This window comes from Dendrobates tinctorius, unplaced genomic scaffold (assembly GCF_039654945.1).
Source record: "Dendrobates tinctorius isolate UK_male_01 unplaced genomic scaffold, ASM3965494v1 ptg000011l, whole genome shotgun sequence".
Taxonomy (NCBI): Eukaryota; Metazoa; Chordata; class Amphibia; order Anura; family Dendrobatidae; genus Dendrobates; species Dendrobates tinctorius.
In genome coordinates, this window is record NW_027361679.1 from 14,169,426 (window position 1) to 14,186,055 (window position 16,630).

Genomic DNA, 16,630 nt, shown 5'->3' on the forward strand with positions numbered 1-16,630 from the left:
CAGCACAAGGCAAGACCACTATGGCCCAAATGTGGCAAAGTTTTGTGTGTCCACCACAATTGTCTACACCATCAGCGACGCCTCGAGTCAGCAGGAGGCAACGCTTCCGTCAGATGGTGTCAGACTACATGTCTTGCCCTGTCACTGTACTCCCAGATGGCTCTTCCCCCTTCAAGTTTTGGGTCTCTAAGCTGGATACATGGCCAGAGCTTAGCCAGTATGCATTGGAGGTGCTGGCTTGCCCTGCTGCCAGTGTATTATCGGAACGCGTCTTTAGTGCCGCAGGTGGTGTACTAACAGACCGTCGCACGCGACTATCTTCTGATAATGTTGACCGGCTGACTTTTCTGAAAATGAACAAGGCCTGGATCTCCAAAGACTTTGCCATTCCTCTTACACACTAAATTAGTGGTTGGCAACTGTATCCAGGTCTGCTGGTGTGTTCATTTTTCTACCACCTGAACTATAATCCCTGTGCTTCAACACAGCCAGTTGTCGCTCAGATGTGTCGTCTGCACAGAGAAACACACTAGCTCCTGTGTTAGTGGGGTTCAGTAACGCCAGCTGATCCCCTGCTGTGTGGACGGCAAAGTCACCAGCTCCATCAACATTCAAACCACTACTGATTTTTAACCGTGCCCAACTTAGGTCTCTGGCTCCACTGTCTCTACTATTTCCCCTGACCTCCAACCCCGCCATCTACATCTCTGAAGTGGCGTCAGCACAATCTACACTTGTTCCTGTGTTCCTGTGGCTCAGTCCCATCAGTTTATCCCCCGATGTGTGTCCGGCAAGGTCTCCTGCTCTGTCCACATTCCCATAACCAGTAGTGGGAATGAGGACAGAGCTGGCGAACTTGCCGGACAAACATCAGGGGATCAACTGACGGGACTGAGCACCAGTAACACAGGAACAAGTGTAGATTGTGCTGACGCCACTTCAGAGATGTAGCTGGCGGGGTTGGAGGCCAGGGTAAATAGTAGAGACAGTGGAGCCAGAGGCCTAAGTGGAGCATGGTTAGAATCAGTAGTAGTCAACAACCTCCATAAAAACCGCTGCCCATTGGCCTCTGCATGCGGCATGCGTAATCCTGGGCTCCAACAGTCTCAGTTGGTGTTCAGAAGTGTCGTCTCCACAGAGCCAAACACATTCGTTCAATTGTTAGTGGGGTTCAGCACTGCCAGCTGTTCCCCTGCTGTGGAGATGGCAAGTCTCCTGCTGCCTTCACCTGCCAAAATCAACAGGCCCCAGCCTGCTCCTCGCCTAATCCTGGGCTCCAACAGCGTCAGTTGGTGTTCAGAAGTGTCGTCTCCACAGAGCCAAACACATTCGTTCGAGTGTTAGTGTGGTTCAGCACTGCCAGCTGTTCCCCTGCTGTGGAGATGGCAAGTCTCCTGCTGCCTTCACCTGCCAAAAGCAACAGGCCCCAGCCTGCTCCTCGCCTAATCCTGGGCTCCAACAGCGTCAGTTGGTGTTCAGAAGTGTCGTCTCCACAGAGCCAAACACATTCGTTCAAGTGTTAGTGGGATTCAGCACTGCCAGCTGTTCCCCTGCTGTGGAGATGGCAAGTCTCCTGCTGCCTTCACCTGCCAAAAGCAACAGGCCCCAGCCTGCTCCTCGCCTAATCCTGGGCTCCAACAGCGTCAGTTGGTGTTCAGAAGTGTCGTCTCCACAGAGCCAAACACATTCGTTCGAGTGTTAGTGGGGTTCAGCACTGCCAGCTGTTCCCCTGCTGTGGAGATGGCAAGTCTCCTGCTGCCTACACCTGCCAAAATCCAGTAGGCCCCAGCCTGCTCCACGCCTGATCCTGGGCTCCAACAGCGTCAGTTGGTGTTCAGAAGTGTCATCTCCACAGAGCCAAACACATTCGTTCAAGTGTTAGAGGGGTTCAGCACTGCCAGCTGTTCCCCTGCTGTGGAGATGGCAAGTCTCCTGCTGCCTTCACCTGCCAAAAGCAACAGGCCCCAGCCTGCTCCTCGCCTAATCCTGGGCTCCAACAGCGTCAGTTGGTGTTCAAAAGTGTCGTCTCCACAGAGCCAAACACATTCGTTCGAGTGTTAGTGGGGTTCAGCACTGCCAGCTGTTCCCCTGCTGTGGAGATGGCAAGTCTCCTGCTGCCTACACCTGCCAAAATCCAGTAGGCCCCAGCCTGCTCCACGCCTGATCCTGGGCTCCAACAGCGTCAGTTGGTGTTCAGAAGTGTCATCTCCACAGAGCCAAACACATTCGTTCAAGTGTTAGTGGGGTTCAGCACTGCCAGCTGTTCCCCTGCTGTGGAGATGGCAAGTCTCCTGCTGCCTTCACCTGCCAAAAGCAACAGGCCCCAGCCTGCTCCTCGCCTAATCCTGGGCTCCAACAGCGTCAGTTGGTGTTCAGAAGTGTCGTCTCCACAGAGCCAAACACATTCGTTCGAGTGTTAGTGGGGTTCAGCACTGCCAGCTGTTCCCCTGCTGTGGAGATGGCAAGTCTCCTGCTGCCTACACCTGCCAAAATCCAGTAGGCCCCAGCCTGCTCCACGCCTGATCCTGGGCTCCAACAGCGTCAGTTGGTGTTCAGAAGTGTCATCTCCACAGAGCCAAACACATTCGTTCGAGTGTTAGTGGGGTTCAGCACTGCCAGCTGTTCCCCTGCTGTGGAGATGGCAGTCTCTCCTGCTGTCTCCGCATTCCAAATACAGTAGGCCTCTGCCTACACCCTCCTATTTCCTGGGCTTCAACACAGCCAGTTGTAGCTCGGAAGTGCCGTCCACACGGAAAGAGATACTTGCTCCCGTGTCTCAGTGGGGTTCAGTAACGTCAGCTGATCCCCTGCTGTGTGGATGGCAGTCTCTCCTGCTGTCTCCACATTCCAAATACAGTAGGCCTCTGCCTACACCCTCCTATTTCCTGGGCTTCAACACAGCCAGTTGTAGCTCGGAAGTGCCGTCCACACGGAAAGAGATACTTGCTCCCGTGTCTCAGTGGGGTTCAGTAACGTCAGCTGATCCCCTGCTGTGTGGATGGCAGTCTCTCCTGCTGTCTCCACATTCCAAATACAGTAGGCCTCTGCCTACACCCTCCTATTTCCTGGGCTTCAACACAGCCAGTTGTAGCTCGGAAGTGCCGTCCACACGGAAAGAGATACTTGCTCCCGTGTCTCAGTGGGGTTCAGTAACGTCAGCTGATCCCCTGCTGTGTGGATGGCAGTCTCTCCTGCTGTCTCCACATTCCAAATACAGTAGGCCTCTGCCTACACCCTCCTATTTCCTGGGCTTCAACACAGCCAGTTGTAGCTCGGAAGTGCCGTCCACACGGAAAGAGACACTTGCTCCCGTGTCTCAGTGGGGTTCAGTAACGTCAGCTGATCCCCTGCTGTGTGGATGGCAAAGTCTCCTGCTGCCTACACAGTCGTACCACTACTGATTTTTAACCGTGCTCCAATTAGGCCTGTGGCTCCACTGTCTCTAACTAGTTATGGGAATGTGGACAGAGCAGGCGACATTGCCGGACACACATCAGGGGATTAACTGACCGGACTGAACACCTGTTACACAGGAACAAGTGTGGATTGTGCAGACGCCACTTCGGAGCTGTAACTGGCGGGGTTGGAGGACAGGGGAAATACGAAAATCAGTGAAGCCACAGGCCTGAGTGGAGCTTGGTTAAAATTAGTAGAAGTCTACAACCGATCTTAAAATTTCTTCAATGCAGCCTCAGCCTGCTCCGTGCTTGTCCCTGGGCTTCAACACAGCCAGTTGTTGCTCGGAAGTGCCGTCTTCACAGAGTAAAACACTAGCTCCTGTGTTTGTGGGGTTCAGTAACGTCAGCTGTTCCCCTGCTGTTTTGATGGCAATCTGTCCTGCTGCCTCCCAATTGACAGCACATCAGGCCTCAGCCTGCTAAGTGCTTGTCCCTGGGCTCCAACATCGCCAGTTGCTGCTCATAACTGACTTTGGCACGGGTACTCCCTCCTGCCCAGCTTGGTTCCAGCCCTGCCTGCTGTTTCCAGGAAGTGTCAATGTCAGTTTGCCACCCCAAGTTGCCATGTCGTGTTGCGGTTGGGTTAGCCGAGGCTAGGGTGCCAGCAGTTTAGGTAATTCCTATGTGGACTGCGGGTTCTGGTAAGAAAGGCTTGTTCCGTAGTGCCAGTAGGACAAGCACCCCCTGTAGGACTGTGTGATTCGGTAACTGCGGCCAGCTTGCGGCATGCCAACTTTGCTTTTCAGGGGTAACTTCTGCTACCCCTCCGGGTTCCAGCACAGTCAGCTGGTTCTCGTCAGAGCCTTTGGCCTAGGTGCCTCCATCTCGGTATCCGAGTTCCGGCAACGTCTGCTGGTCCTTGGTAGTGCTTTGTAGCACAGGTACCTCCTGCTTAGTAACCGGGTTCCAGCACCGTCAGCTGGTCCTCGGTTGTGCCATTGGCTCTTATTCCTTCTGCTGCCCCTCCGGGTGCCAGCACTGTCAGCTGGTCCTCGCTATTTCCATTTGCTCTTGCAGCTTATGCTACCCCTCCGGGTTCCAGCACCATCAGCTGGTTCTCGTCAGAGCCTTTGGCCTAGGTGCCTCCATCTCGGTATCCGAGTTCCGGCAACGTCTGCTGGTCCTTGGTAGTGCTTTGTAGCACAGGTACCTCCTGCTTAGTAACTGGGTTCCAGCACCGTCAGCTGGTCCTCGGTAGTGCCATTGGCTCTTGTTCCTTCTGCTGCCCCTCCGGGTGCCAGTACCGTCAGCTGGTTCAAGAGGACAAAGAACAGGAAGACAACCACCAAGATGCAGAACAACAAGAGAGAGAAGACAAAGAAGCATAAAAAAACAAAGCAGAAGAACATTAAGCATAAGACTAATACTCTGAGCAAATTATATTATCTTATTTATAAGCAGAAGAAGACTAAGCAGTGTATGGGGGTGAGTCCGTTCCTCCTCGTGGTGCCCCTGGAAAAGGCCTGCTGCTGCAGACCAAAATGAACGTGGACAAATCCTGTTGTAAATCTTTTGTGACAGGCAGAACGGAAGGTGTAAACTTCTAACTTTTCTAGATAACAACTACAGGAATGCCTGACACAAACAAGAATATGATGAAGAAGAATAGGAAGAAGATGAAGAAGTTGAATATGTAGAATAATAATTGTTGAATAAGAAGAATATGAAGAATGTAAAAAAAAAGGAATAAGAAGAAGAATGTAAAAAAAGGAAGTAGAAGAATGTAAAAAAAGGAAGAAGAAGAAGAATGTAAAAAAAGGAATAAGAAGAAGAAGGTAAAAAAAGGAAGAAGAATAAGAAAGAAGAAGAAGGAAGAAAGAAGAAGAAGACATACATGTCTGGCAAAATATAAATGAGGCTAACATAGTCAATATCTTTGTAACTCCTAACGTCTTTAAAAAAAAAGTTTAATTCCTGCTATTCCATTTGATTGGGCTAAACCTCTATGGCTTTAATGTCTCCTCCACCTCCCACAATACATTCTACATTATTCTTAGTTGTTTTTCTTCATGTAGAATTAACCTACAAGGAAAGAAAGGGTTTTTTTTAATTCCGATATTTTGGCCCCATTGACTTGCATTGGTTCCCGGTATCGGAATCGGCGATACCGATACTTTTTTTTTTTTAAGATCGGCCGATCCATTCCAATCCGATATTTTCAAGTATCGGCTGGTATCGCTCAACTCTAGTAACAACGTAACAATTTGTCTCTCCTAAATACAGATTTTACCCAGGAACTGAAAATTTTGAAAATGATCGATCAGTCCTGGAGGAGAAAGAAGCAGATTTCTCTGATAAGATATCTTATTTTTACATGTACTATTGATTTATGAAATAAAAACGATGGTTACTCTTTAAGTACTGGATAATTTGCAATTACTGTAGAATAATATTAACCTCTTTCCGACCTTAGACGCATAGGTATGATAAGCCCGCAACTTTCCCGCCACATGTCAGCTGATTTCATGTCGGAATTTAACAAGATTGTGCCGAAAGAGCGTCACAAACCCTGCCCATTGGCGCCCATGTCAATCACCACCAATCAAAAAAAAAAACACAACTAAATAAAAATAGAAAACACACATCTTTGGTATCAGAATCACCCAATCTATCAATATCTAAAAAGAATTAATCTGATCAGTAAACGGCATAACAAGACAAAAATCAAAAACACCGGAATTCTGTTCTTTAGTTCACTGCGACATTGCATTAAAATGCAATCATGGGCGATCAAAAGATCATATCTACACCAAAATGGTACCTAGACATGTTTAGTATCTACTAACTAGTAATGACCTGGAGAATCAAAGTGGCAGGTCAGTTTTACCATTTAGCAACCATGGTAAAGAAAAAAAAAAAAAAAAAAAAAACTGCGGAACTACACTTTTTTTGCAATTTCACCGCATTTGGAATTTTTGTTCCCGGTTTCCAGTACACGATATGGTAAAACCAATAGTGTCACTTAAAAATACAACTCATCCAGCAAAAAAACAAGCCCTCACATGGTCATATTGACGGAAAAATAGAAAAAGCTATGGCTCTGGGAAGAAGGGGAGCAAGAAACAGAAACTAAATAGCTTAACAGACAGATGACCTGATGCCTTTGTACATATCATTAGGCATCACTACTAGCATATGTAAACCCAGTATTGTGGAAATGGTGGAGATAATGCCTGAAGCATGTGGAGTGAAACCTCTAGAACAGACTGCCTTGCAGAAGACCTCACCTACACCAGATTTTCTGTGACACATTTTCAGTTCCCCAATATTCTATCCATCTCGGTCGTCTTTTTACTATATAATATACAGAGTGTGAGTGTGGGCGCGTGTGTGTGATAGATACACACACACACACACACACACACACACACACACACACACACACATACCCACGGCCTATAATTAGGCCATTAACTGTGTGGGGATTGTGCTTTACCTGGAAAAAAATATTCACCATTGTCGTTTTGGTCTCTTTGGAGGCTAGTATTTTATAGCTAGTTTGTTATACACCCTCTTGTTATACAAACTAGCTATAAATTACTAGCCTCCAAAGAGACCAAAACGACAATGGTGAATATTTTTTTCCAGGTAAAGCACCATCCCCACAGAGTTAATGGCCTAATTATAGGAAGTGCTCCTTAGGCTGGCCTATTTTTTTTTAGAAGACGATTCTAGAGGACCATTTTTCAAAGAAATTTTTAAAAAGATTTCACTGTATATTTTTAAACAGTCACGGAATTTCTACAAAAATGCAGAGCTATTTTGGTACTGTTGTAAGGGTGTGATAGGGACAGTCATACGGCTCTCTCCATGAACATAACGTAATGTGGTTTGATTGTGCATAGAAACTTGTAGGCACTAAGGTACGCAGTTAAAGTAAAGTAACGTGAAGAATGTATAATGTTACTTCTGTATAACATAAAGGGTTAAGTTTAGGACACAGGTATAAATAGAGAATTTAATATAGATAAAGAATGTGAAAGTGCAGTGGTGGGCACTATAGAATAAGGAAGAAGATAGGGACAGGTTACCAAACAGTTAATATGTTCAGGAACAGCTTCAGTGTGGGAGAAGCAGGAGAGTTAGCAAGAGGAAGACTTCCTGATTAGAGTCAGTGAGAGTTAGGGTCCCGTCACACTAAACGATGCCCCAGCGATCTCGACAACGATACGACCTTGTCAGGATCGCTGGTGCCTCGCTACATGATCGCTGGTGAGCTGTCAAACAGACAGATTTCACCAGCGATCAGGACCAGCGAGGATGCTGGTATCCAAGGTAAATATCGGTAACTAAGCAGGCGCGTCACTTAGTTACCCGCTGTGTACCTTGGATACCAGCTCCCAGCGCGAGCACGCAGGTATCCAAGGTACACAGTGGGTAACTAAGTGATGCGCGTGCTTAGTTACCCGATGTTTACCTTGGATACCAGCTCCCAGCGTCTGCTTACAGCGCTGGGGGCTTACTGATCGTTGGTCTCCCACTGCCACAAGCAGCGATGCGTGCTGGCCAGCGGGAGACCAACGATCAAAAAATGGCCCAGGACATTCCTGCACGATCAGCGAAACCCGGCGGGGGGCCGGTCACTGATACATGTCACACAGCGAGATCGCTGTTACGTCACAAAATCAGCGATCTCGCTAGCGATCTCGCTGTGTGTGACGGGGCCTTTAGAGGGAAAATAAGAGATTAGCTTAGTTACTCACCGATAACGGTGTTTCTCGGAACCCATGACAGCACCACGGAGAGAGGGGGTCCGCCCATCAAGGACAGGAACCTACAGACAAAAGAGCGGCACCTCTCCTCCGCCCCCAGTTGGTTACAGAGCATCAGAGGGTCTCCCGGTTAGTTAATAACAAAAGTATATACATAACATTATAATTTGCATACTTATAGAGAAACCTCGTGTCTAAGAACACACTCTACACACATTAAATCGTGCTCACCGCACACGTGAAAAAAGGGGGGGAATTAAGCGGGTGCTGTCATGGGTTCCGAGAAACACCGTTATCGGTGAGTAACTAAGCTATTCTCCCTCACCCATGACAGCACCACGGAGAGAATTTCAGAGATTGGTAGCTTAGGGAGGGACCACCGCCTGAAGGACCCTTCTCCCGAAGGTCAGGTCAGACGCAGAGGCTAGATCTAGGCGATAGTGTTTGAAAAAGGTAGAAGGTGTTGACCAGGTGGCCGCCTTACAGATCTGTTCTATCGATACCTCTGATCTTTCTGCCCATGAGGTCGCCATTGCTCTTGTAGAGTGGGCTTTTAGACCCTCCGGGATGGTATTCCCGCTGCATGAGTATGCCAGGGCAATCGCGTCTCTTATCCATCTTGCCAGGGTACTTTTGGACGCCCCGAGCCCCTTACGAGGTCCCTGGAAACACACAAAGAGAGATCCTTCCTTCCTACATCCCTTGGTGGCCTCTAGGTAGTGCACTAAGCACCTCTTCACATCTAATGTGTGAAATTTCTCCTCTCCTCTATTCGTAGGGTTTGGGCAGAAGGAAGGAAGGACTACCTCCTGTGATCTATGGAAGTGTGTTGCTACCTTGGGCAAATATGCAGGGTCAGGTTTCAATATAATTCTATCCTCCATAATTTTAATGAATGGGGGTATTGCCGATAAGGCTTGAATGTCACTTACTCTGCGGGCCGATGTTAGGGCCACTAGCAGTATCGTTTTTAATGATAGGGTCTTTAGTGGAGCTGACTGAATAGGCTCGAATGGGGGTCCTGTTAGGGCTGACAACACTAAGTTCAGATCCCATGATGGTACTTTCTGGGTAGCTATTGGTCTAGACCTGGCTGCGGCCCTCATAAACCGTGACACCCAAGGGTCGCTCGCTACCTCCTGATTATAGAGGGCGCCCAGGGCCGCTACCTGTACCCTCAGTGTGTTAGTCGCTAGTCCCTGTTCTAACCCCCTTTGGAGGAATTCCAGGATTTTATCCATTTGTATTCCATCCTGAACCTTTGCCCCCGAACTGGATAGGAATTTTCTCCAGGTTCTACCATAGGCTTTGATTGTAACTGGTTTTCTACTTTTTTGTAACGTGGAAATTAGATTTTCTGAAAATCCTTTCCCCCTCAGCAGTGACCTTTCAAATTCCATGCTGTTAAATGGAGGTTCACTGCTTGGGGGTGTAGCACAGGGCCCTGCGATAGAAGGTCGGGGAGATCTGGTAGAACCCAGGGGTCGGTTACTGACATTATTCTGAGCCATGAAAACCATGTTCTTTTTGGCCAGAAAGGGGCTATAAGTATTACCCGAGCCCCCTCTTCCCTGACTTTCCTTATCACCGCCGGAAGGAGAATGGTCGGTGGGAAGGCATACAGTAGTCCCCGTGTCCATGGGAGCATAAATGCGTCCAGGGTGTGAGGATTCCCTTTGGGATTTAGAGAACAGAATGTTTCCACTTTTTTGTTTTTGTGGTCTGCAAATAAGTCTATGTCTGGGGTTCCCCACATTTCCACAATCTTCTGAAAAACGGACTGATTTAGAGCCCACTCCCCCTGATGTAGTTGGGTACGGCTCAGAAAGTCTGCCGTTTGGTTCTCTACTCCCCGTATATGTAGCGCCGATAGGGACAGTAAGTTTTTCTCTGCTAACCCGAATATCTCGAAGGATGCCTCCATTAGCGTTCTGGACCTGGTTCCCCCTGGTGGTTTATATAGGCCACTGTTACTCGGTTGTCCGAGAATATCCGGACATGATGGCCTTTTAATGCTGGCAAAAAGTGACTCAAGGCATAATTTACTGCTAGCAGTTCTTTTTGATTCGAGGAGGCTTTTAGTTCTTGACTTCTCCATCCCCCTTGAGCCACGCTGATGCCCATGTGTGCTCCCCATCCCACAGGACTGGCGTCGGTGGTAATTACATGTGTGATTTTGGCCTCCCAGGGGATCCCTTTGGACAAGTTGTTTTTGTCCTCCCACCAGGCTAGGGAAAGAATAGTTTTTGAACCTAGCGTAACATGATGTTCCAAGTGGTCTCCTAAGGTCCGCTGGTTGGTCAGGATATCCCATTGCAGATCCCTCATATGTATTTGTGCCCACTGGACCGCCGGCAAGCATGCAGAGAGGGACCCTAACAGGGACATTGCTCGTCTTAGTGTCATAGAGGGGTTTTGCCTCGCTTTTTGTACCATATGAATAATTCTGTCCCTTTTGTGATCTGGCAAGTAACACACTTGGATGTTTGAATCCAGTGTCAGGCCTAGGAACTCCTGGACTCTCTTTGGTTCCAGCCTTGACTTTTTCAGGTTCAGAAGCCACCCGAGGTTTTTTAGAGTGCTCATCACTCGGTCCCTCTGTTCTGTGCATTTCTGGCCTGAGTTGCTCGCTATTAAAAAGTCGTCCAAATAAAGCACTATCAGAACATCCTGTTCTCTTATGTGAGCCATCATCTCTGCCACCAATTTCGTAAAGACCCGTGGAGCCACTGAGATCCCAAATGGCAGGGCCTTGTATTGGAATTCTCTTATTTCTCCTGCTATCGAGACTGCTAGCCTGAGGTATTGCCTGGATTCTTTGTGAATGGGGACATGGTAGTAGGCATCGCTGAGGTCTAGGACCACCATAAAGCATTGCGGAAAGAGAATTTTGATGGTCGATTTGATCGATTCCATCTTGAATTTTTCGTTCTTGATATAGCAATTCAGTCTTTTTAAATTTATGATGGTGCGGAAGGTGCCGTCTGGTTTGGTTACCAGGAAGAGAGGCGAGTAGAACCCCCTGCCTCTCTCCTGTGGGGGAACCTCCTGTAGGACTTTTTTGTCCAACATACTCAGAACCTCCTTTTCGAGGGCGTCCTGTTCGTTTTTTGACGACCTTATCGGGGTAATTATGTATTTTTGCGGCGGGAGAGAATAAAAGTTTATCCTTAATCCCGATCTTACAAGATTTATCAGCCAGGGATTGTTGGATATTTTCTCCCAGGCTGGGAGGAAAAACCTTAGTCTCCCTCCCACCCTGGGCCCACAGTCACTTGGCGGTTTTTTTATCCCGGGACGAGTTACCGAAGATGAACCCCCTGTCCCTTCTTCTGTCTTCCCATTTTTGGTCTCTCGGGGGTCTCCTCTGGAAGAACTTTTTGTTCCGAAAGGACCGTTTAAAACCTGTGGCGGTCACAGGTCCTAGGTTTGGGAAGCCTTTCTTTTTGTCGCCTGCCTTTTCGAGGATGTCATCCAAGGTTTCCCCGAAGAGGAATTTTCCTTCACAGGGAATGGCGCATAATTTTATTTTTGTCTGGAGATCCCCAGGCCAACATTTTAACCATAAAGCTCGTCTAGCTGCATTCGACAAGGCTGCTGTTTTAGATGACAATCTTATCGAATCAGCCGAAGAGTCGGCCAGGTAGGCTGCCGCCCCTCTTATCATTGGCATGGATTCCAGGATTTTATCTCTGGGAACCCCTTCCCTTATCTGTCTCTCCAATTGGTCTATCCATACCATAAGAGCTCTGGAGGTACAGGTTGCCGCTACCGCCGGCCTGATGTTTCCCCCTGCTGATTCCCAGGTGCCCTTAAGTAGGGTATCCGCTTTTTTATCTAACGGGTCTTTCAGGGTACCCATATCTTCAAAGGGGAGTGCAAACTTTCTTGAAGCTTTGGCTATCGCCATGTCTAGTTTGGGGGCCTTATCCCATGATGTGGATGCTTCCTCCTCAAATGGGTACTTCCTTTTGATGGAAGGAACCGTGGAGCTTTTCCTATCCGGTTTTTCCCATTCTTTATCTATGAGGCCTTGGACGTTCTTATTTAACGGAAATACCTTCCGTTTTTTTTGACTCAGTCCCCCGAACATAATGTCCTGGACTGATCTATCAGTCCGGGGGTCTTCCACCCCCATAGTGGATCTTACCGCCTTTACTAAGGCATCCACTTCGTCCAGGGGGAAACAATGACGACCTTCCGTCTCCTCATCGGAGGATGACGAGTCGGTATTTACAGTATGGGAGGTGACTTCCCCTGACGATAAGCTGTCTGATTGGGACTCTATCACCACGTCCCCCTTCCTTCCCTTCCTTTCCCGTTTTCTGGATGAAAGGGCACTCTGAATTTCTGCGCGGATTACCGCCCTTAGGTCTGCGGCATGATCCGGGGTTTCACCGCCGAGGACCTCCTGTATACAGGAGTCACACAATTTTTTCTCCCAGGGCGTTGGTAATGGTTTCCCACAGGTGGGGCATTCCCTGTTCTTGGTCTTTTCTTTCTTCTTTCCCTGATAAGGGAAAGAAGTCTATTACAATGGGGAACATTCACGAAGATCCACTTACCCCTCATGCGCGGTTGCAGGTACCAGTTCTGGAAGTGGATCCAAATCCCTCACTGGGCGATCCACGGCAGGTGACTTGCTCCTTGCAGTAGACTGCTGCGTGGAGTGGCTGCTGGACCTGCTCCCCCGTCCGTCTTTATCCTTTTGGCGGCGCTGGTGATGCTGCCTTTGTTGCTGCTGCTGCTGCTGCTTAGGCTGCTGTAGCTCCTCATGCTGGTCGCTATCCATCGCGCCTGAACGCTTCCAGGTCTGAGGCTGCTTTAGCGTTCCCAATTTGAATAAGCCGCCCTGGCGTCACCTGTCTTCCCGGCCTGCACCGCTCTTCCCCCGGGGAGTGCGTACTGCGCATGTGCCGACCGCGGGGACCCGGAAGTTCCTCATTCTACTTCCGGGGCAGCGCCATCTTGGTACACCTGTGTCCCCCGGCCCCTACTCCTCCCGGAGCGGCGGCCCGGTCCTCCCCGCCCGCTCACCCTGGACAGCCCCTCAGCTGCAGCGGTGGCGGCTTCGGCAACCGACCCCGCCGCGACAGGGGCCTTCCTGCTGTCTGACCGCGGACGGGGCGGTCCCGGATCTTCACCTTCCGGTAAGCGTTGCGCTCTTGCTGCCGTGGTTCACCCGTCAAGGACAGGAACCCAACTGGGGGCGGAGGAGAGGTGCCGCTCTTTTGTCTGTAGGTTCCTGTCCTTGATGGGCGGACCCCCTCTCTCCGTGGTGCTGTCATGGGTGAGGGAGAATACATGTAGAGAGAGCAGTAGTTCGAAGTCTGATGGCACGAGGAGCACGTGCTATTCAGCAGCAAGAGAACATCAGCCATAAACTCAAAGCGGACATTCCTGCAATGTCTGGGACCTTTGGTCCAACTGAGGCACCGAAAAGCATGCCTCAATATCTTCTTCGGAGAGGAAGTTAGACAGGCAATTGCATAATGGAGTTGGGATGGGACTCTTGGAAGCTGCAGAGCAAGACGCAGTTTCCCAGGGAATAGAGATGTCAGACCAGAAAGGAATAGCTCAGGGCAAGTGAACAGCAGACATCAGAATGTGCTGTGCTATGGACTTTGAATACAGAAAAGTTTGTGCTCAATACTGCATGCCTCATTATGATGAAAATGGACAGTTAGTGTATTTTTTTTTTACTATAAGATACACTTTTTTCATCCAAAGTTTTGGAGGAAAGTGGGGAGTGAGTCTTATAGTCCAGATGTACCATGGGAGTGGAGAGAAGTAAATATTCATTCTCCTTAATAGCGGGCACACATGATTGCCCAGCTGCATCAGGAAGCCGGCAGCTGCTGCTAACTGTGTGCCTGCTATTAAAGAAGATGAATATTCACTGCTCTCCACTCCCATAGTCCCATGGCGTGGGGAGCAGTGAATATTCTGGCAGCTGACTTTGGCGTGTGTTTAAAGTGATGTCATGCGCTGCTTACACACTAAAATCAGCTACTGCCATCAGCACAAGACACCGTGCTGCAAAGAAGCGGAGAGAAAGTAAGTAGAATCATTTATTTTATGTGTGCAGTGTGATGAGAGCCATATACCAAGATGGTGAAGGGAGACAAGTATACCAGGATGGGGATAGTGGGACCATGTATACCAGGATGGGGATGAAGGGACCATGTATGCCAGGATGGGGATGAAGGGACCATGTATGCCAGGATGGGGATGAAGGGACCATGTATACCAGGATGCGGATGAGGGGACCATGTATACCAGGATGCGGATGAGGGGACCATGTATACCAGGATACGGATGAGGGGACCATGTATACCAGGATGCGGATGAGGGGACCATGTATACCAGGATGCGGATGAGGGGACCATGTATACCAGGATGCAGATGAGGGGACCATGTATACCAGGTTGCGGAGGAAGGGACCATGTATACCAGGATGCGGAGGAGGGGACCATGTATACTAGGATGCAGAGGAGGGGACCATGTATACCATGATGCGGATGAGAGAACCATGTATACTAGGATGCGAATGAGGGCCATGAATACCAGGATGGGGATGAGGGGGCTATGTATACCAGGATGGGGATGAGGGAACCCTGTACACCAGGATGGGGATGAGGAGACCATGTATACCAGGATGGGGATGAGGGGATTGTGTATACCAGGATGCGGATGAGGAACCATATATACCAGGATGCAGATTGGAGCCATGAATACCAGGATGGGGATGAGGGGACGATGTATACCAGGATGGGAATGTGGGAACCCTGTATACCATGATGTGGATGAGTTGACTGTGTATACCAGGATGGGAATGGGGAGACCATGTAAAACAGGATGGGGATGGGGGGGACCATGTATACCAGGATGGGGATTGGGGTCATGTATACCAGGATGAGGAACGGGGGCCATGTGTACCAGGATGGTGCCATATATACTGTATCAGGTTGGGGAGTGTATACTAGGATGGGGGGCCATCTATTCCAGGATGGTGATCATATATACCTGGATAGGGGACATATATATCAGGATGGAGGGCATATATACTAGGATGAGGACCTATACCAGAATGGGGGATATTAGTACAGAATTGGGGGACATTACTCCTATTACAAATTCAGCAAATACCCCACTCCCCTATAACAGTGCATCATGACCACATTTTTTTGCTTCAATTTTTTTCTACTCTAAAACCTAGGTGCATCTTATGGTCTGGTGCATCTTAAAGTCTGAAAAATACAGTAAGAAAAGTTCTTTATTATAAAACAAATTGAATGTCCCCTAAAGTGTGTGCGGTGGTTCCTGAAGTTGAAGAACAGGAGAAAGCAGAGGCTTGCGATCAAAATGTGAGTGTTATGCACCACACACATAGCTCAGGAGAATTGGGACACTGTTTATTGTGGGGTGCCAGAGTGTGGGAACACAGCAGCCCCTCACCCATGACTACCGCCCTGTGCACCCTACACAGTTATGTGTTTTGTAATTTATTGTTGTGTGTTTTGTAATTTATTGAAAGATTTTCTGATGTCCATTTGTGGGTATCATGCATCTAGATATAAAACAGTTGGTTATGATGTTATTATAATGTAATGTTTATGAGGCTATGAGCATTCCTCTGAAGACCACACATAGACAGTCATGCCCTAATATAAGCCATCTGGAAAATTAAAGGATGATACAACCGAGGGTGTGGGAAACAACACAAAAGGAACACTTTTAGCATAATCTATCACCCAGTGAATTAATAATTGTGCTGAAATACAATTAGGTCAAAAGTGCATATGATGCTTATTGTGAGTGGTGAATTGGATGCCTTATATGAGCACATTCCTCAGGATGTCATGAGCACAGATGTCCTTATTATGTCCTGCTATGATTAACTTTTTTTATACTAATGGCCAGAAACTTGTTGCTTGTCCCATTAGAAGAAGAGTTTGAATCAAAGCTCCCAGATCTCCCCATTGTGTAAAAACCTCTCCATCACGAATGTGCAGCTGTGCAACAGAATGTCTCTTTGTCATCTGATCACTGATGCTACAGAGATCATATGGAAATGAGCCTTTAATAAGGAGCAGGAGAAACAATATCTACTCAGGGAGAGTTAAACACCGTAGGATGCCAATTTGGTTGCAAGGTATCTGTTTACTTAAGTATTACAGGTGGCAAGACAATGCATTATAGAAGATGTCTTAGCAGGGAAGAGAACAGTGCTGGCCATTGTACACCGCCATCAACTTACCCTGCATTGGAAGTCTGAACCTTCTAATCCTAAACAGCCAGAGGTGATCACAGGAAGGCCAGATTCATCTTCTTCTATTATGGTGAAACAGTAACCATCCGTCCTGTAAAAATCCAAGCATGGTTACTAACTTAGCAATAATTCAGAATTAAAACAAGAAGTTAACTTTGCTACTAGGTGGGAACTATGGGTACATAAAC

The 16,630-nt window shown here is 48.2% G+C and overlaps 1 protein-coding gene across 15 annotated transcripts in view; it reads right to left on the minus strand.

Annotated features, from left to right (window-relative positions):
• Nucleotides 1–16,630, minus strand: part of BMPR1B (bone morphogenetic protein receptor type 1B) — a 708,903-nt gene that overhangs the window by 42,929 nt on the left and 649,344 nt on the right. For all 15 annotated transcript variants that reach the window (XM_073589916.1, XM_073589827.1, XM_073589836.1 and 12 more), the window contains one exon: nt 16,431–16,533. In XM_073589916.1, the coding sequence (XP_073446017.1) occupies nt 16,431–16,533 (103 nt within the window). The remainder of the gene's footprint in view (nt 1–16,430; nt 16,534–16,630) is intronic.